Source organism: Ictidomys tridecemlineatus, chromosome 3 (genome assembly GCF_052094955.1).
Source record: "Ictidomys tridecemlineatus isolate mIctTri1 chromosome 3, mIctTri1.hap1, whole genome shotgun sequence".
Taxonomy (NCBI): Eukaryota; Metazoa; Chordata; class Mammalia; order Rodentia; family Sciuridae; genus Ictidomys; species Ictidomys tridecemlineatus.
In genome coordinates, this window is record NC_135479.1 from 13,690,971 (window position 1) to 13,711,868 (window position 20,898).

General features: G+C 42.4%; 1 protein-coding gene across 1 annotated transcript in view; it reads left to right on the plus strand.

The window, feature by feature from the left end:
- Window positions 1-20,898, plus strand: part of Pitpnc1 (phosphatidylinositol transfer protein cytoplasmic 1) — a 254,378-nt gene that overhangs the window by 150,963 nt on the left and 82,517 nt on the right. Inside the window, exon 5 of the mRNA XM_005328225.5 lies at window positions 10,156-10,227. Coding sequence (XP_005328282.1) covers window positions 10,156-10,227 — 72 coding nt within the window. The remainder of the gene's footprint in view (window positions 1-10,155; window positions 10,228-20,898) is intronic.

Consider the following 20,898-nt stretch of genomic DNA (forward strand, 5'->3'; position numbering starts at 1 on the left):
AATCTCAGACATGGGAGAATTTGGGTTGGTGAATGAGGCATTGAGTGGTTGGGCTGAGGGTTCTTGTCAATGAGTGGCTTTCAAACTGTCCTTCTCTTGGTTGGAAACATTCTGTGCATATGCCTCAGTGGCCATCATGTCCCTGCATATTTTATTTACTGAAAGGACTCTGATGCCACTTGGGAAGTGGTTTGCGACTGGGGCTGTAGTTCAGTGGTAGAGCACTGCCAAGTGCATCTGAGACCCTGGGTTTGACCCCCAGCACCACAAAGTAAATTAAGAAATAAAAATTAAAAGTGGTTTGAAAACTATTGAGTGTAGCACCACTTTATCCTGTCTTTCTCCAAAAGTCCATGTGATGTATGTGAGGCAGGAGCCATCCGAAATAGCAGTCCCCAGACCTGCCTATTTGCACCTCCTTCATCTACTTGATGGTGTTTTTTATAATGTACTCTTCAAGGTAAAGTGGACTAAAATTTTAAGAACTTTTTGGTAATTTTGTGACTTTTTTTTAGTGATAGTATAGTTATCTGGGGATATCATTGATGTCTTTATTTTCTTTTTATGGGATTTGAATATTTTCTGCTTATTGGAAAGACTGATGTTTATATAAAATCCAACCATTATAAAAAAAGTTTTTCATGGTACTGCGGATTGAACCTAATACATGCTGGCAAGTGATCTACCACTGAGCTACATCCTCAGCCCTTTGTAGTTTTATTTTGAGACAGGGTCTCATTAAATTGCCCAGGCAGGCCTTGAACTTGAGGACCTCCTTTCTCAGTCTCCCTAGTCACTGGAATTACAGGTGTGGGCTGTTCTGTCTTTTGTTTTGTGTGCTAATGGGGATTGAATCAAGGGGTAGCCTACCACTGAGTTACTTCCTCCTTTTTATTTTTTTGAGTCAGAGTCTCATTCAGTGCTGAGGTTGTCCTTGAACCTGCAATCCTCCTGCCTCAGCCTCCAGTGTAGCAGATTACAGGGGTTTGTCCTGTGCCTTGCTTCACATTTTTTTATAAGACTGATAATGTAGTTAATGAGCATTTGTTTATTTGTAATTATTTTTTCTTTTTGCATCGGAAAATTTGTGCCCTCCCTGGAGTTGTGCATATGGTTTTAAAAGCACTTCTACAATGTAAATTAATCTAAACTATCATATTTAGTTTCAATTTTTAAAATTATTAAATTAAAAAAATTTTTTTCTTAGTTGCTGATAGATCTTTATTTTATTTATTTATACGTGGTGCTGAGAATCAAACCCAGTGCCTCACACATGCCAGGCAAGTGCGCTACTGCTGCACCACAGTCCCAGCCTGAGAAATTATTAAATTTCTAGGTGCTAGGATATTTTGGCATTTAAAGGATCACTACTGTGAATTTCTTAAACGAATAATTACTTCTCCAATATATCTGTCAGGTAACTCCTGTTTTTCCTTCTTTGGGTTTGGGTGAAGCAGGGCACATCTGTCACGGGAGGGATACACACACACACACATCCTTTTTCTGCTGTTAGTGGCCACCAGTCATATTGAGAAGCAAAGCCTGCAGCTCCACTGAGCTTCAAGCTGCGCTGTCCTGGAACCCTTGCGTGCTTTCCTGATTCTTAAGAGGCTGCTTGAACTCCAGGGCCAGACAGCCTTGTGTATTTATCATGTGACTTTGGGCAAGCTACTAGACTTCTCTGTGCTCTTGTTTCTTCCTCTGTAACATGGGGGTCCTGGCAGTAGACCTTCCTGTAGTTGTATGAGCGTTAGTGCATTAATGGGCAGAATCATATATAGCAAACACTTGAAAAGATGCCCACTGATAGTAGTCCAGTAGAAATAAGATTTCATTGCTGTCTCAGTGTCGGGTCATGTCTGGACATGTGGTATGTTGACTGTTTTTACTTTGGAAATCATCATTTTGGATCAAATCATCATTTTGATCCAAAGAAATTCCAGAACGTCCAAGGATAAAGAAATACGTGGGCAATAACAAATGCTGTCAAGGGTGTAGAGAAATTGGAACCCTCATATGCTACTTGTGGGCACATAAAATGTGGCAGTTGCTTTGGAGTAACGTAGCCATCTGGCAGTTCCTGAAAAGGTTAGTTACGGCAGGATCCAGCAATTCTACTCTAGGTACATACCCAAAAGCAACGAAAACATATGCCTCTACCAAAACTTGTGCAAGAATGCCTCTGGCAACACTATTCCTAATAGCCAAAGTGCAGAAACAGATGGCCATCAGCTGAAGAATGGATAAATAAAAAGTGGTATATCCATACAATGGAATATTAGTCTTTTCAGAAAAAAAGGAACAAAGTACCTGTACAGGTAATCACATTAATGAGCCTTCAAAACGTCATGCTATGTGAAAGAAGCCAGAAACAAAAAACTGCATGCTATACGATTTTAGTTATGTGAAACATCTAGAATAAACAAGTCACAGAGACAGAGAGTAGTGGTTGCTTATGGTGTGGTGTTGAGGGGAGGCAAGAACTAGGAAGTGACAGTCAGTGGGTGATGGAAATGTCCTAAAATTAGATCATGGCAGTGGATGCACAACTCTGTCAATACGTTAACAAACATTAACTTGTATACTTGAAGTGGACAAATTGTGTGAATAAAGCTAATTATTTATTTTGGTGCTGGGGATCAAACCCATGGTTAAGCACTTGCTTTGCCACTGAGCTACAGCCCCAGCCTCTAGATACAGTAATTTTTAAAAAAGGAAAAATCAACTCCTGAGATTGAGGGTACTCTCTGGGACTTCACCAAATCTGCAGAGACTTTATACCTGATTTTAACAAGCCCAACAGATGAGGCATCATGGAATAGGTCTTAAAAGTACACTGTTAAAGAGAATATTGTTTTTGTTTTATATTGCCAACTGGTGTCACTTTTTTTGTTTTTTGTTTTCGTTTACTAGGGACTGAACCAAGGGGTGCTTTTCCACTGATCCATATCCTCAGCCCTTTTTATATTTTATTTTGAGACTAGGTCTAAGTTGTTTAGGGCCTCACTATCACTGAGCCTGGCTTTGAACTTGTGATCCTTCAACCTCAGCCTCCCAAGCCTATAAGATTATAGGTGTGTCCCACCATGCCTGGCACACCTACAGTTTTTGCTGTGGGAGTACAATATCTTTGGACAGTAATGTTCGAAATGAATGGTGGCAGATTCTCCCAGCTTTGACATTCTGTTTCTGCAGGCCTGGGCCCTGGAGAGCCTCAGACTCATCCCCCAAGGCCTCTTTCTCAGCAGCCACCAATCCCTGTCCCCGAGCAGGTGTAGAAACAGCTAGGATTTCCAGCACCACCCAGAAACCCCCCCCCCATGCATCTGACCCTTTCTCTTTAAGACTTTGGTTTGCTTATAGTTAGTTTTGTTCTCATAACTGTTTCTTATTTCCATAGCAACCCTAATCAATCACAGGACCAAAAATAGCTCTTTCATTTTTCCGCAAGCCTCTCTGTAGTGAATTGGGGATGCAGTTCTGCCCTGCGTTTTGAATATGCTGCTTTCATTTCCCGGCACTGAACCTGGGAGAGCTGGGTATGTAAATTATTCTTGGGGAGGCCCAGACGCCTTGCATCTTTCCTGGCATTCCTCTCCCTGACCACAGATCCCACCTCAGTTCTTAAAACTCCGAGTTAGATGCATTTAAATATTCAGCAAAGAAAGAACCATCCCCTTTCTGCACATTGAGTTTTAGATGCTGGAGATTCTACAGGTACCTGAGGATCCTTTTGCAATATGAGCTTCATCCCAGTGGATTTCATTGGGTTTGGAAGGCCAATGAAAGATGCCTGTCAGGGTGGGGAGCAGATGACAGCGACACTAATAGATTCTTCTGGTCTGGGAGGATCCAAGATAGAAAGTCAAAGATGAAGTTCCAGGAGAGCTCCTGCCCCATGCTCTGATTTCTTCATGACTCTAGCTACTGCTTTTAAAGGGGTTGAAAGCAAAACAAACACTGGTCATAATTAAGAGAACATTTTCTTCTTCTTTTTTTTTTTTTTCTTTTGAGACAATTCCTTAGGCCCTCACTAAATTGCCGAGGCTGGCTTTGAACTTGTGATCCTCCTGCCTCAGCCTCCCGTGCTGCTGGGATTACAGGTGTGTGCCACAGCGCCCGGCTAGGGAACATTTCCTGTATTTCCTTTATTCTCCCTTCCAAGCTGCACCTCTGGTCCAGAAGAGAGAGGGAGAAAGATGCTTCATGAGAAAGAGGATTCCAGATATAGAGTGAGCCTGAGACATGAAGGGAGGGGCAAATATGCTTCCTCAATGTTCCCCAGCCTCTGGGACAGGAGCCCCTTATCCTGTTTCTGTAAGCAGTCACTGATGGTGGCCCTGGAGCTTCTGACGTCTGCTTTTTTTATGCTGTTTCTTAATTTCTTGAGTCTCAGTCTTTGTAATTTAGCTGAGTGAACAGGGGGCATAAAGCTTTTCAATCCAGGAGGGAAAAAAGTGACTGGAGCCCTGGGAGAGTTCTTGTTTCCCAGCATGTAGTTGGCAGGAGGTCAAAGGAATCTAAGAGGAGAGGGAAAGGGCCCCTGCCCGGAAGAAGGAGCCACTGAGAACAGATCCTGGATAATGTGCCACATGCCCTTGGCAGCAGAGCAGGCCAGAGAGTCAGAGTGAGGCAGGAAAAGCCCAGATTTGCTCCATGGCTTGGCCACTGCACTATGGGAATACCAGTCAGGTGACCTATCTATGGCCACCACTCCAGCAAGCCCACCACCCAGCTCCATTTGCTCTTGCATCACTTATGGGTTTCGTGGAGAGAGGTGCCATGGAGTAGGCTAGCCTTTCTCCAGTCCCTCTTCCGCCAGACACTGGCTGACCTCGGCAATTTATTGAGGGCCTAAGGAATTGTCTCATTAATCCTTACTTCCTGCTATGAGACTGGCATTGTCTCCATGTTATTGATGAGGAAACCAAAACTCAGGAGGATTAAGGAATTTGCCCAATCTGTGAGAAACAAAGCTGGGGTTTGAAATAAAGTGTGTTTCACTGCAAAACCTCTGGTTTTTTGCCTGACCCACCATACTTCCTCTCTGTGGGCCTGCAGCCTGCTATGTGGACAGCAGCTAACGATGAGCTTACTGGCATCAGTTACTCATAAATATCTCCCTGGGCGATAAGCAATGGCCAATGACAGGGCAGATAATATCATAGGTGAAATGACTAAGTCAGAAAGAGTATGAATTCCCCAGTGCCCTGGACTCTTCAGAGCTCACAGCGAATGATGCTTCATCGGATGAAGGCCAGGGGTGTGATTCAGAAGGGAAACAGTAGGCAGTTTGAGTGTGTTGGTTTTCTATTGCTGTGTAAAATTTTCACAAACTTAGCAACTTAAAACAACACGAATTTATTATTTTGCAGTCTCCATGGTCAGGAGTTGAGGCCCAGTTTAACTGAATCCTTGGTTAGGTGGATACTGAGCTATCAGCCAAGGCTCCAGTTTCACCCCAGGCTCAGGGTCCTCTTCCAAGCAAGCCCATCGGTTGCTGGCAGGATGAAATTCCTTGTGGTTGTAGGACAGAGGTCTCCTTTTCCAGCTGGCTGTTCTCTCGGCTCCCAGAGGCCTTCCTCAGTTCCTAGCCACCTGGCCTTCTCACAGCTTCAAAGCCAACAAAAGAATTTCTGCTTTTAAAAAATGAAGTCACGGATACTGTGACAGAGTATCAGGAGTGAGCATCTCATCTCCTTGGCAGCCGTCAAAGCCTGTGCTCCCTGTGATGGCTCGAGGGACCAATCCAGGGAGCAATGTCCCATCATATACAGAAGGGGAGGATCCCATAGCTTACGTGCACCATGGGGTGGGGTCTGGGGCTGTCTCAGAACTCTCTCTTGCATTTTGTGGGCCTCATGGAACTTGAAGCACCCTTCGTTTTCAGGTGACTACACTATAGAAAGCACAGAGTCTTCCAAATTCCTTTGCCATCTTCTAGTTTTAGGTTAATGGCTGACAATCCTGATATCACTCTTCTTGGAGCAGGTTCAAGTGTGGTTATAGCAGAGTGCCTGACTTCTTTTCCACTCCCACCCCTCATGACAGGTCCCTCAGTGGCATGGAATCCCCCTCACTCAAGGGAAATGTCAGAATCTTTATGGGATTGCACATATTTTGAGAAAATTAAAGACTGGAAAAGTGAGAGTTTCACTTCTCCCTCTGCATATTTGAGAATGTCTAGGATAGAGGTATATTTGGTTGCAGCAAAAGTATTAATGTGAGCAAACTTCAAAGAGATGCTTGGAGGTCTGAAAACTGTGGTAACCATCACAGAAGCCATTCCCTGTGGTGATGGGGTATAAGGAGGATCCTCCTGTTGGAGAATGACAGGATTGGAGCTCATCGTCTGGTTGGTGATATGAAGCTGAAGACAATGGCTAAAGCTATGTAGCCACAAACCAAAGACTGCTTGGGGCTTCTAGACCCTAGAATCTTCAGAGGGAATCCACATTGCTAATACCTTGATTTCCACTTCTAACCCTCAGAACTGTGAGAGAACAGATGTCTTTTATTTTAACCACTGAATTTGTGGTACTTTGTCCCCTCACCCGCACCCTAGAAAATTACTAGAGGGAAGGAGAACATTCAAGTTCAGTGCAGACATTTCAGGTCAGGTGTACCTGTGAGACCATCTGGGCGTGGCCTTTGGGCAGCTGAAATGTAAGAAGAGAGGTTGGAATTAGAGGTTGATTTGAGAGGTACCTGCAAAGAATGGTCATGGGCAAATCAGAAACAGATGAGATGTCCAGGGGCAAAGTTTTGGAACAAGAAGAGGATGGAGGGATCACTTCCACTGAAGGTGGAAGAGGGATTGAGCAAAAACTGCTGTAAAGGACAGAGGAGTTGCTGGGTCATTTCAACCTCTGTAGGGGTCTCTAGGGTGCAGATGAAAAAAAGTGTGCTGATTTGGAAATGTTTTGCAAATCAGTCATCTCCATACCAAATTGTAGTGGTTGAGAAGAGGTCGAGAGACCAAAAGAGTAGAGCTGACCAGCACTGACTACTCTTTAAATATATTTGATTGTAAAGACAGAATTGGGGTTGGTTATAGATAAAGGAAGAAACAAAGAACTTTGTGATCATTTATTTTTTTAAGAATATTTTTTCAGGCTGTGGGAAGGAGGCAGGGAGAAGATGTAAATTATCACTGAGACAAGGTTCCAAAGAAGCATCTTGGGAATGTTTATTATTACTGTGCACCTGTGACATGCCAAGTGCTATGCTGGGCCTTACCTGCCTGACCTCATTGATATTCTCCACAGAGAAGAGTATTATCCCCATTCTATAAATGGAGAAACTTAGGCTGGGGCTGATAAAAGAATTTGCCCAAAGCGCACTGTGTCTTGGATTTGAGCCTAAGTCAACTGGTTCAAATGTGTCAGGGCTTTTCTTCATATTATTTTGCACTGGGAAAAAGACATCTTTCTCTGATTCACCAAGAACAAGAAGTATAACTTAATACGCAGAAGTTTTGCAGTGGATGAAAGGGAAGTTGTAGGTGTTTCTGTCACAGCAACTATGTTCTCGTCAAAGCCTAGATCAAAATGATCAGTTGTGAGATAGGAAGGGCAAAGCCAAGTGCTGGGGCCTAACACTTATAGATTTCTAGGATTTGTGTGCTGGAATTTTTACAACCACTAGCCTGCATGGGACATGCAGAAGTTTATCTTAAGATGGACATCTTACTGGAAAGAGTTTAATGACAGGTCTGAAAATGCCTAGAGCTACAGACTTCTGATTTTTAACTTTTTAGGCACTTGCACACTCCAGGACTTCAAGAACTAGCTGTCAGGTATCCCAAAGGGATTAGCAGAGAAAGCACTGACCAGCCTGGAGTTGGCCCATCCGGTTCCCATCCTTCCGCTGCCACAGGCAGGTGCGCTCCCAACCTCAGGGCAAGGTTGCCATTCTGACATGAAAATAACCTGAGTCTTTGACTCAAAAATAACAGCACCTGCTAATTTGCATAAGAGTTTTGCATTTCATATTTGAGTTTAATACCCCAAATGCTAAGATTCATTTGTTTGACCTAGTTTAGTGGTTTTGGAGGTTCAACTGATGCAAAATCCTTATGATTTTCTACATGGCACCCCCTAGGTCTACTCACACCCTGCATGGCCCTGTTGTCCCGCCACTCATTGGATTGGCCCTCAGATGAATAATGGGTTTAAAAGTACAGAATTGATCCACTTGAAGGCTGATTATTTTTAAGAGGGCCTCTAGGCCAAGACCCTCATGTTTATGAGTCTCTCAAAGGTCTGCTGGGGGCTTTGAATTCTCCAGGGTCTCAATAAGCAGACCCTCCTAGAACCCTTTGGAACAGGGCATGAGGGCCTCACTTACCAAGTGAGAGGTTGGAGAGAAATCAGCAGAAAAGGTGTTAATGAATAATCACAGGGCCTCATTCTCCATAAAGGCAATCGTTGGGATTGATTGTTTCTGTGTTTCCTTAGTCACGGTTCAGATTGCTTATTTCACTCAGATTCAGACAGATGGATGCAGAATGCACACAGGCATGTGATGCCAGGAAAATTATCCCTAGCATGTCCAAGACCTCTGCCTTCTCATACGGATGCCCCTGGGGCTCTAAAACGGAAGCATGGTCATGGTGGGGATGGAGCCCAAGAGATGAGGGCAGGTGTTTGTGGACTTTTGGATTTTAGACGGTACACTCTGTTTCCTTCCCATGCATGGGAGAGTGAGCTGATTTTCCAACTTGAACAAGTGAAACATAAATTGCTGGACCCCACTCTAGGGTTTCTGATTCAACTGGTCTAGTGTGCAGCCTGAGAATTTCCATTTTTAACTAGTTTGAGGGTGATGCTGCTGTTGCTAGACCAGACACGCCCTGTGAGAAGCACTGGGGTAGTAGTCAAGAGCATGGACACTGGGACCAGCCCACTTTGCTTTCACACCTGACTCTAGATGCATAACTGTGGTTATGGGTCATTTATTTAACCTCTCTGTGCCTCCATTCCTCATCTTGAAAGCAGGGGCGATGATAATAATAACAGTACCCACCCCTTAGGATTGTTGCAAAGAATACATGAGAGAGAATCTGAAAGTATTCAGACTGTGCTGATGTTGAAAGCACATTCCCTGAGTAAAAGATAAGTACATAAAGACCCAGCCTCTTGGGACTGTGATCAGATCAAGTGAAGTCTCATTTCCCCAACACCTGCAGCTCCCAGTGGACTCCCTGGGTCATTTTACCCATTAGCCTTCCAATCCTATATCCAAAAAGTAATGGCCAGCTCAGTGCTAGCTAGCAGGAGGGTAGTTACACCAACATTTGTCAAAATCCTCTTCTCAAGCTGCCTTACCTCTTAAGATCTACTGGATACACAAAATGAGACAATCTGGAACACTAGGGCCGAGCTGCAGTCCGGGTTTGTGGTGTCCCTCATGCAGCCAGCAAGAGGGGCTGCCTTTTCTGGTCAAGCTCAGCTGCAGCCTCATATGGATCACTGAGTTTTGTTGAATGCGAACTTAGTGCTCAGCATTATTTATATTATATTTACATATTTTTATATGTGTGTGTTATTTTTGTTATTTTGTTTTGAAAATTAAACCCAGGGCCTTACACATGCTAAGCACACACTCTGCCACTATATTTATGCACATCATTTTATTTAACCTTCACAATGCCATTCTTAGTTAATAATTATAATTCCTGTTTAATACTGCTGAGGTTCAGAGAAGTTAAATGACTTATCCAAAGTCATATTAAAAGCCAGTTCTGACTAACTTTTAAAGTTCTACTGTACTACCTCCCTAACTTTATATGAATATTTATATAAAAGTTAAAGCAGACCCCCCATTTATCCAATAGTGGCAGTTGCTCCCCAGGGTTAGCTCTCCAGAACAGAGTTGACCTCTGTTTTAGGGATTTGCTTTTCCAAAGCTGGTGGCAGGACCCACAGAACGTATTCCTGTTGGGTTCTCTCTCTGGCCTGACTTCTGGAAGAAATTGTGTTCATGCTCCTAAAGGTGGCTTTTCGTAAGTGCATAGGGATATCGCCGTAGTAGATCAACACTTCTGCTCTAGAGCCGTGCTCCCAACCAAATGGTGAGGAGAGCAGAGGCTGTACTGAGCATGTGCAGAGCAGAGAGAGCTTGTGCTAATGCATGTTTGTTTTTTCTCCATAGTGTTCCTTTCTGCCGAAATTCTCCATTCATATAGAAACCAAGTATGAGGACAACAAAGGAAGCAACGACAGCGTGAGTAGCCCTCTCGTTCTGTGCTATGCTTGCCTCTTGGGCTCTGAGTGTCCCTCATATGGTCGGGGCCAGCACCAGCATCTGGAACCGGGACCCCAGAAATGTTCTGGCCTTAGATCTCTGAGGGTTATTTCCCTGGGATTTCTCCCTGGAATTATTGTGTGGCCTAGCTTTTCTTTTTCTCATCTGTATGTACCTTCCATATGTACATACATCTGTATATACCTTCATGGGCCTCTGCATAAATCTCTGCAGCCTGGAAAGGACAAAAGGGAACTCAGAACTCCAGAATCTGGTTCCTTACTGTTAGATTTAGAACACATCTTCCAATGACCATTAATATTTATTTAGAATAATGAATATATGGGCTGGGGATGTGGCTCAAGCGGTTGCGTGCTCGCCTGGCATGCGTGCGCCCTGGGTTTGATTCTTAGCACCACATACAAACAAATATGTTGTTTCTGCCGAAAACTAAAAAAAATAAATAAATATCAAAATTCTCTCTCTCTCTTTCTCTCTCTCTCTCTCTCTCTCTCTCTCTCACACACACACACACACACACACATACACACTCTCTCTCTCTCTCTCTCTCTCTCTCTCTCTCTCTCTCTCTCTCAAAAAAAAAAAAAAAGAAAGAAAGAAAAGAAAAATGAATATCATCCAGTACACATGGGCATGCTGTTTCTGTTGGCTGGACTATGCTTATGTTCACATATATGTGCATTCACACACATATCCCACATGAAAACTAGGATGAACCCCTGCAAAATGTTTACCTCGTGAGGCATTCAGACTCCAAACTAGATTTTAGCCAAGTACATTGTTCATTAACATTGCTTAAAATCCATCTTCTAACCTGGCTTTTATCCCAGATTCTTTGGGGTGAGATGATTCTAAATTCCCGTCTTGAGAGTGAACATTTTGATGTAGCCAGGAGGCTCACCTAAGATAGGATGTGGGTTCCACAAGGACCTGTCAGGAAAAGAGTTTGGATCAAGAGGCTGCAGGGATTCACCTGCTCATTTCTACCTCATTGACATGTTTTGCATTTGTAGAAGATAAAGATTGGTGCTATGTCAAAATGGACAAGATTAAGAGTTTTGTTTTGTTTTGTTTTGGGGGTACCAGGAATTGAACTCAGGGACACTCTGCCCTATTTTATGTTTTATTTAGAGACAGGGTCTCACGGAGTTGCTTAGTGCCTCGCTTTTGTTGAGGCTGACTTTGAACTTGCAGTCCTCCTGTCTTAGCCTCCCGAGCCACTGGGATTATAGGTATGCACATATATGTTCACATACGTGAATGCACACATATGTGAACATTATAGGTGTGCACTGAGCCTGGCGAGAAAGAGTTCTTGACAAGTTGACCTCTTTGGTGCCTTGACTGAGGTGAGGCAAAATAGGACACAGGGGGTGTGGGGGTACCAAAGAGCCATAGGACAAAAGCTCAGGTCTCACACTCCCTCAGCTTCAAATCAGTCACTGAGAAACTAGGAAACCCGATAGAAGGGACATTGGCCAGGCCCAACCTTTGGTTGTTTGTATTGATCTTCTAGAAATATCTGGGCAGAATTATATTCCTCTAGGAGGTACTGACGTATTTGTGAGGTAGACACTATGTTAACTTACAGGTTGGAGGGAGTGAACAGCAGAGGCCTGAGCCCTGGGACACTTTTTATGTGACCTGGCAACCTGACTGTTCTTCTGGGCTACTTTGTTCAGGACATTCTCCCCAACTCTGGGGACACAGGATGTCTCATTTAAGGTGGAATCTACTTGGATACAGCTTGAGAAGTTCCCAAGAGGTGACACTCAAGAACTACATTTTGGGCTGGGGATGTGGCTCAAGCGGTAGCGCGCTCGCCTGGCATGCGTGCGGCCCGGGTTCGGTCCTCAGCACCACATACAAACAAAGATGTTGTGCCCGCCGAAAACTAAAAAATAAATATTAAAAAATTCTCTCTCTCTCTCTCTCACTCTCTCTTAAAAAAAAAAAAAAAAAGAACTACATTTCACACCAGCTCGGTAGAAGACAATCATTCATTCATTTCTTACTCAGCAAGGGTGGATCAAGCTCATTCTATTAACATGTCCCTGTATGAATTACATGGATGGTATTTAAAATGCAGACTCACTTTCCAAACTTCGATACTCATAGTTTATGTGGAGGACAAAGACCAACATATTAAATGGCCAAAGCTTGTGCTTCCTTTTCTGTGAAGTCATCTCTAATCAACCCTTCACTTGAGGGTGGGGGGATCTTATCTAATGACTCACCTATTAACAGGAACTTGTACCTGATCACTTAGCTTCTTGAACTGTGCTGGGGAAACTGGAGTTCTTCAGAGATTGGCAAACTGCATTCTCTGTAAATAAAGTTTTATTGGAACACAGCCACACTCATATTGTAATATTGTCCCAGCTGCTTCTCAGCAGCAGAGTTGAGTAGTTGCAAGAGAGATCACATGGCTGCAAAGCCTAAAATATTTCCTACTTGGTGCTTTCAAGAAAAAGAAAAAAAAAAAAAAAGATCACCAACTCCAGGTTCAGAAAAACTCAGATCAGAACAGCATTCACCAGATCTCAAAACTGCATCACTTGATCCATCTCCCTGCCAGCTGTTGCAGCCATATGCCTTATCCCAGAGTTTCGGGAACTTTCCAGAGGAAAGAACACTGCTGCCTGGAGTGCTCCCCTCCCACTAAATATGTGAACCCCGTATTTGGTATTCCCTTAGGGTGCTGACCCAAACAGGAACTTTTGGACCATCCCATCAGCAGCCTGAAATTAAAGGCAGGTTGCTGGCCAACCTCCTCAAAATCACAACAGCATCGTTAAGTGTTTAAAGCTTAAACTTAAACCCTTGTAAAATAATGGCTTTTTTTCTGATTGGGAAATTAATACACAGTTTTTAAAAGTTGAAAAATGTAAAAAAAAAAATGACAAAAGTTTAAAGGAAGGAAAAATCAGTAGTAATCACTCAATTCAGAGATGATTGCTGGTAACATTTTGGTTCACGTTACTGGTTATTATTCTTTTTTTAATATTTATTCTTAAGTTTTAGGTGGACATAATATCTTTATTTTACATTTATGTGGTGCTGCAGATCGAACCCAGTGCCTCGTGCATGCTAGGTGAGCACTCTATCACTGAGCCACAACCCAGCCCCCTGGTTATTATTCTTTAACCAGTTCCTCCAAAATTGAATCATGTAATATACTGTTTTTAACAAAGCATGATGCCCCCTCCCCATCTGCTTTTTTTTTTTTTTAAGGTCTTCTTCAATTTCTTCTTAAGTCTTTTTTTTAATATTTATTTTTTAGGTGTAAATGGACACAACACAATGCCTTTATTTTTATGTGGTGCTGAGGATCGAACCCGGGTCCTGCCCATGCTAGGCGAGTGGCTCTGCCCCAAAGCACCCCATATGCTTTTTAATGACTGCACTGCCCTCTGAGCTCTGCTCATTGGATATTAAAGTAGGCCTGACCATTCTGACGTAGCTGTGCTTCCTACGTCAGAATGGTCAGAAAAAGTTTGATGAGATCAGATTAGGCATCTGAGTTGCTTTTCCTGGCACAGTCAGAAAATAGGAGGGGATATTTTGCTTTAAATTATCTTTTTAGTCTCTCTAAAAAATTCCTCTGCTTTCTCTCTTTTCTCTATGCCTCTCAGATCATCTCTCCAGGTGTTAGAGGTACAGAGAGGAGGACATGGTGACCATTGTAGGTTGATGGGACCCTGTAATTTTCTGCTTTATCCTCTCTTCATTTCAAATAGTCCAAAAAAATCATGAAATTATCATTTATTTTCGTGTATCCCCTTTTGACAAGTACTAAGTTCTTTTTCCTACTCCTTTAGAATTTGGCTTTTTTACTTTCCCTTTCTAGGACTTTGGTTACCCTTTCCAACGTTTCCAATACAAGGAAATGATAAACGATAAAGATAAAAGTTCCCGCCCTGGGATATGGCAGTTTACCTGACCTGATCAGAGCACATTGTACACATATTGAAATATCATACTGCACCCCATTAATATGTACAATTATGTCTCAATTAAAACTTTTAATTATTTTTTTTTGGGGGGGTACTAAAGATTGAACCCAGGATGCTTAACTACTGAGCTATATCCCCAGCCCTTTTTATTTTTTTCTTTTGAGACAGATTCTTGCTAAATTGCTTACGGCCTCACTTAGTTGCTGAGGCTGGCCTTGAACTTGGAATCCTCTTTCCTCATCCTCCCAAGTTGCTGGGATGAAAGGCATAATAAGTCACCCTGGGACTCAAATATATTTTTTAAAATATGTATTATTTAGTTGTAGTTGGACACAATATCTTTATTTTATTTGTTTATTTTTATGTGGTGCTGAGGATGGAACCCATCGAACCCAGGGCCTCACACAGGCAAGGCGAGCTCTCTATTGCTGAGCCACAGTCACCAGCCCCTTAAGTATTTTTAAAATATCAAATTGTCCACCTTAGAATCAGGGGATGCTGACTCCAAGATGGACGTCCCTTGCTGATGCCAAGAACTGGGCCTTTTTGAGCCTCAGGCCGGCCTGCAAGAGAAGCACTAACCCTCAGGCAGAGTGAGGACTGACTCTGGAAGAATTGCCAGCTGTTGTTACCTGTGCTGCTGCCTCCTCCCCAGCACGCTGACCCTGAGCCTGCCTGTGGGCCTGCTCCTTATCCACCCCTGCTGGATTAGCCTTCTTTGCCAAGTCACCCTCCTCTAATTTCCATATTCAGCAGCAGCAGTTGATCATCCAGCTGGTTCAAGGTTGGTCCCAGGGAGGCAGAAAGGGGGGCTCCATAGGTTTTCATTCACACTTGCTGATGCTTCAAAATCAGAACACAAGAAATATAAATATTTATCTAATAATATTTTAATTATGAAAAGACAGCTTTCGAGGGGGGGGGCTGGGGTTGTGGCTCAGTGTTTAGAGGGCTTGCCTACCATGCGTGAGGCACTGGGTTCGATCCTCAGCACCACATAAATGTAAAATAAAGATATTGTGTCCACCTAAAACTGAAGAATAAATATTTTTTAAAAAAAGAAAGAAAGAAAAAGAAAAGACATCTCTGTCCAGCCCATGATTTCAAAACTGAGCCCTAAACCAATGGCATGTGCTTGTATGTGCTTGTAAGGTTTTTCTGCCCAGGATTGATCATGGAGGTTTGGGTGGGATCAGTTCAGAAAGCAGTGCAGTTGTGGGTGTTGGTCTTGTCTCACTGCATTGCCAAGTTATTTAATAAATTCAGTTCATCTCTTGGCATTTTCTGGGTGTCTGGTCTTATCTTTCAGCTCCCATCCTTCATGCTACTATCTGCACCCTGTTTCCTCCCTTACCTGCCAAAAATGTAATGAAATGGATGATGATAAGAAGCAATAATTGAAAGATGCTAGTGATAATCATATTGATTAGTGGTTGAATAGAGTCCATGTTGTTATCCCATTATCAATTATCATATAAGTAATTTTTTTAACATGACCTAAACTCTAGTAAAAAAAAAAAATGGCAGTGTGACTAGATGGAAATACCTTCTCATCCTTGTTAAAAATACTATTAGTAAATTTATGATTGTGAAAAGCTGCAAACTATGATTACATTAGCCAGGACACAATGGGGATGTTGTCTTAAATTGAGGCCCACTTATTTTATACACATACTGATGAGAATTATTTAGGCCTTAATTAGTGCTGGGAAGGATGGCGCTATGCCAAGCTACGGTTCTGTTGTTTATCCAAGCCATAAATCTTCATCTGAGAGTCAGTGCTTAGCACGGCCTGGTTCAGCTGGAGGAGAGGCTGCTCCTGGGACACCTGATGCCAGGTTACTGGTGTTCCTTGAGGTTAATGGGGGCAGTCTGACCTTTGCTTCCGCTTCCAAACAAAATAGGCACCATTTAAAGCAGTGGGTTTCAGCCTTGGCTGCAGGCTGGACTCTCACCTGAGAAGTTTTAATGGCTAGTGTCTGGGTCCTACCTGCTGGGATTTTGATTCACTAGGTCCCAGGTGCAGACTGGTAGAAAACAAGCCAATGCACATGAAGAATGTAACACTCCCTTCCAGAAAGCTAAATTCTCCAAACAGGAGTGTGCGCAGTTTTAGAGTCCACCCTCTGTCCATTCCACAGTCTGAATATGTTCCCTTGGCAGGACACGGGACAGGCCAACCCCACCTGCCCACTGTGAGGAGCTAGACCAGTGGCTGTCCATCATGGCTGCATATTAAAATCACCTGGGACAAGTCATGGACACCACCATCCCACCCCCATAGTGCTGTTCATTTGTCTGAGGTACAGTTTAGGCAATGGGATTTTTTTTTTCAAGCTCCCCCAGGTGAATCCAAGGGACCACAAGACTGAGAATTAACAGATTTAAGGAATAAACAATTAGGAAATCAGGTTCTACAAATGTCTTCACTTCTTCATACCCCTGAAAACTGTTTAGGAAAAAAACTATTCGTTACCATCATCCCACCCCCACGACCCTTGGGCAATATATATATATATATTCTGGTTAGCCACATTTCATCAAGGACATTATTCTGCAGCTAAGAAACTCCTCTGATTAGACGGAAAGAACGTCTAGTTCTTTTCCATTTCCTGGAAACTAAGCTCTGTCTTTCACAGAGCTCTCCCTGGAGGTTGCTTGAAAGAAATATTCAGAATTAATATTTAGTTTCTAGTTCATCTATTTAAAAAAATCAGTATATATTGAAGTTCCAGCTATATGACCTTAAGCAAAACGCTTAACCATTCAGTCTTTATTTTTTTTATCAATATATAATAAATAATGCTTGCATCAGAGTGTGGCAGATTCCTAGAGGTTGGTTTATGTACAAGCTGTTAGGAACTATACAGATATTAGATATTGCTACTGTAATGGCCATACCTTGGGTTAACTGTGTTAATAACCTTTTCCAAATGAGACTCATATTTCGTCTGAATTATCAATAAAACCATTTGTTCTTTAGCAAGTTTTGAGCATCAACTCTCTGCTGGGCGCTAGGAGAGATATCGCAGATACAGCAGTAAGACAGACCCATTACTCAGGGAGTCAGGGAAGCAGATCATAAACAAGTTAAGGAAAAGAATTACAGCTGTAATTAAATACTAATACGGCAATAAACAGGATAGGGAGAAATCAGCCTGAAGCCACGTAGTCAGGAAGGCCTCTCAGAAAAGATGAGGTGTCCATGTGGGACCTGAGTGCAGCACACAGCCAGCCATCTGAAGGACTTTGCAGACCAAGAGGACAGTGATGGACTTAGACATATCCCCCCCCCACACACACACACCCCAAAGTGACGTTACCTCTGAATGTGATTGTGTTTGGAGATATTTTAAGTTAAAATCAGGCCATTAGGGTGGGCCCTAAACCAGTCTGACTGAGAGAAAAATTTGGACACACAAAGAAGTACTAGAGTAGCTGGATGGGTGGTGCATGCTTGTAATCCTGGCAACTCTGAAGGCTGAGGCAGGAGGATTGCAAGTTCAAAGCCAGTCTCAGCAATTTATTGAGGACCTAAGCAACTTACAAAACCCAGTCTCTAAATAAAGTATAAAAAAAGGCTGGGGATGTGGCTCAGATGGCTAAACATCCCTGGGTTTGATCCCGGTACCAAAAGCGGGGGAGATGGGGACACACAAGGAAAGACCAGTGAGGACACAGCAAGGAACTGTCCATCTTTAAGCCTAGGAAAATGTCCTCAGTAGAACCCAATCCTGCTAACACCTTGACCTTGGCCAGCCTCCAGAGTTGTGAAACTATCTGTTGGTTAGGTCCCCAACCCATGGCGTTTTCTTATGGCAGCCCCAGCAAACACACAGAAGCTACAAGGCCAAAGGCCCCGGCCTATGACACAGCCTAACATCTCCAGAAACCAATAGAAAACCACTGGCCAGAACATTTAGAGTGAGAAAGTAGACTAGGTTCAAAAGATAGGGAAGCCAGGTTGTGAGAGACCTCTGGGGCCATGGTAAAAAGTTTAGATTTTGGTGCACTGGGAGTAATTCAAGAATTTTAAACAAAAGGGTGATGTGATATTGTTTATGAAGTTTTTAATAAAAGTTTTTAAATAAAATTTTTATTTTGGAATAACATTTAATTTACACTAAGGTTGTAAAAGTTCAAGTTCAAGTTCCTGTATACCCTCTCCCCAGCTTCCCCTGATATTAACATCGTCCCTAACCATGATGCACTTAGCAAAGCCACAGACATTAGAATTACACTAGTTTTCCCACTGATGTCCAGTGTCCTCTTCCATTCCAGAATCCAGATTGTTATCCCATGTTGTATTAGGTGACTTGTGCTTTTAAGTTTTTGAGGGTTTTTTTGTTTCCCCTGTCTGTTCTATAGAGAGTGAGTGAGTGTTAGCAGAGCAAAAATGGAAGCTTGCAGGAGTCCAGCCAGTGGGCTGCTACAATAACCCCAACCTAAACTGTAGATTGGACTGGAAAAGGTGGCAGAGGATTTAAAAGGGAGGGGTGGATAGGTTTTTGGAAGCAGACTGACTTTCTGGTAGAATTGATGTGGGCCGTGAGAGGTGGGAAATTAGAAAGGCCTCAGGATTTCTAGCATAGTCTATTGACTGGTTGGGTGGTGACCTTTCCCTCCTGGGAACAGTGCAGGAGAAAATCAAGAGGAAAATCAAGAGCACCATCTTAGACATGATGTTTGAATTTCCAGTGAGACTTTCAAAAGGAAATGGCAGACAAGCATTCGGATACATGAACCTGGAATTCAGAGGAAGCATAAATCGTGATTATGGATAGAAATGGATGAGATTATCCACGGAGTAGAGAGACAGAAAACAGAAAGTTCTAGACGTTCTAGTGTAGCAAGCTCACACCACATCCTGAGAATGATCTTCCCAGCAGGCTTTCAAATCTTATTTCTGAATATTAGCTTGGCTAAGACTCGTTTTCAATTATGGAATTGTTCTTGGTTTTAGGAAATGAGACTACTTCATTTAGTGACTACAGAAGTTGACCAGAGAAATCGAGATTCTCTTTGAGTGAACTGCATAGACATCTGGTTGATTTGACAGAGCTCAACTTGCACTGCCTTGGAGAGAAATATTCTCCCTCTGACCCCAATATCTTCCTCTGGAAGTTATCAACTGATAAAAAGGGGATTTTCTCATTTTAGGAGAGCTGTATTTGTCAAGGATGTGTTATTCCACTAGTCATCATGAAGTTTGTCTCATTATTAGCATTTTTGACATCCAAAGGGCAACATGGATGGAAGTAGGGTAAAATAATTTATTAACACATCTCAAAATGTACGAAAATTAATTTGTGAAGCAGTTGTGCCAGGGAGAACTGTAGAATCCATATTTACAAGTCTCTGGATTTGATTATCTCTTCCTTAAATGGCTTCTAATTGAAGATTATAGAAAGAAGAAAAGCATTTACTTTATTTTTAGACATCTCTGATCTCTGATGTCTTCAACTTTTATGGTTCTGTTTTTAACCTTAGATTATTATAACCAGCCACCTACAAAATCTGTAATTTTCTCTAATAAGTCAGTGCATGGCAAAAAGAGAGCTGCACAAAACACCCCCATTTGAGTTTGGAAGGATTGTTATTCACTTTGGCCTATGAAGCGGAAAGTCAGTACTCAGTCAGTGTCTAATGGTATCATTTTGAGGACAATGGAAAACAGATCATGTTTGATTCCTTAAGATGTGGTCATTGCTATTTATGGTACAGTTTGTGATCTGAGAGCTGGATGCTAAAAGACACAGGAGCAAAAGGAATTCTGTCCAGTGTGCTGATTTGTTTTCTGAGGCTCGGAGGCATCATCATAATGCAGCTTCAAAGGAGAAGAAGCTCCTAGGCATTCAAAGGAGCTAGAATTGTTGCTAGTGCCCATTATTATGAATAGATACAGCTTACAGAGGTGTTTGCTTTCTCTCTGGGCCTGGTTCACCCCGGCTGTGATAAATTCAGAAAGACCTACATATTAACGTGTTAGTGCCAAAGGTTAAGAAGTCACTTAACCCAGGCTGGTCAAAGGCAGCATAATCAAAGAGATGGGGCAGAATCATGGTTGGGAAACTGGAGGTCGAAGCTAGAAAAAAAAAAAAAATGCCAACTGCCCACGTTTGGATGACCATTTTGCAGTCATCCATGAACACTAAAACCATTGAATGAAACAAGTATTGGGGAACAGGACATTCATACTGTTTCAAAGTACCACTCCAGACATTCATTGTGTACTAATAATAAACATGGAGAAATCTAGTGAATACCTCAAGAAGCAAATTTTGCAACACTAATAATAGCACAGATTGACATATGTGCCTGCCATTGTGACCCACAAAGGGCAAGGCCTTACTAACATCTTTAACTTGAATGCAACCATAAGGAAATAATCACTCTACAAAATAAGGGAAACTCTACAAAACAACTGGCCAAACTCTTAAAATAAATATATCATAAAAACACAAAACTAAAGCAAAACAAAGACCTGGGAACCATCCTAAGTAAGTAACACTAAAGAAATTTGACAACTAAATTTAATCTGATCTTTGATTCAATCCCTGACTTGGGTAGGGATTGTGTAACAAGGAAGAAAATATGTTATTGGGACAACTGGAGATATTTGCATATGGACTATATATTGGGTAACAGTGTGGTGTAGTATTGAATCAATATT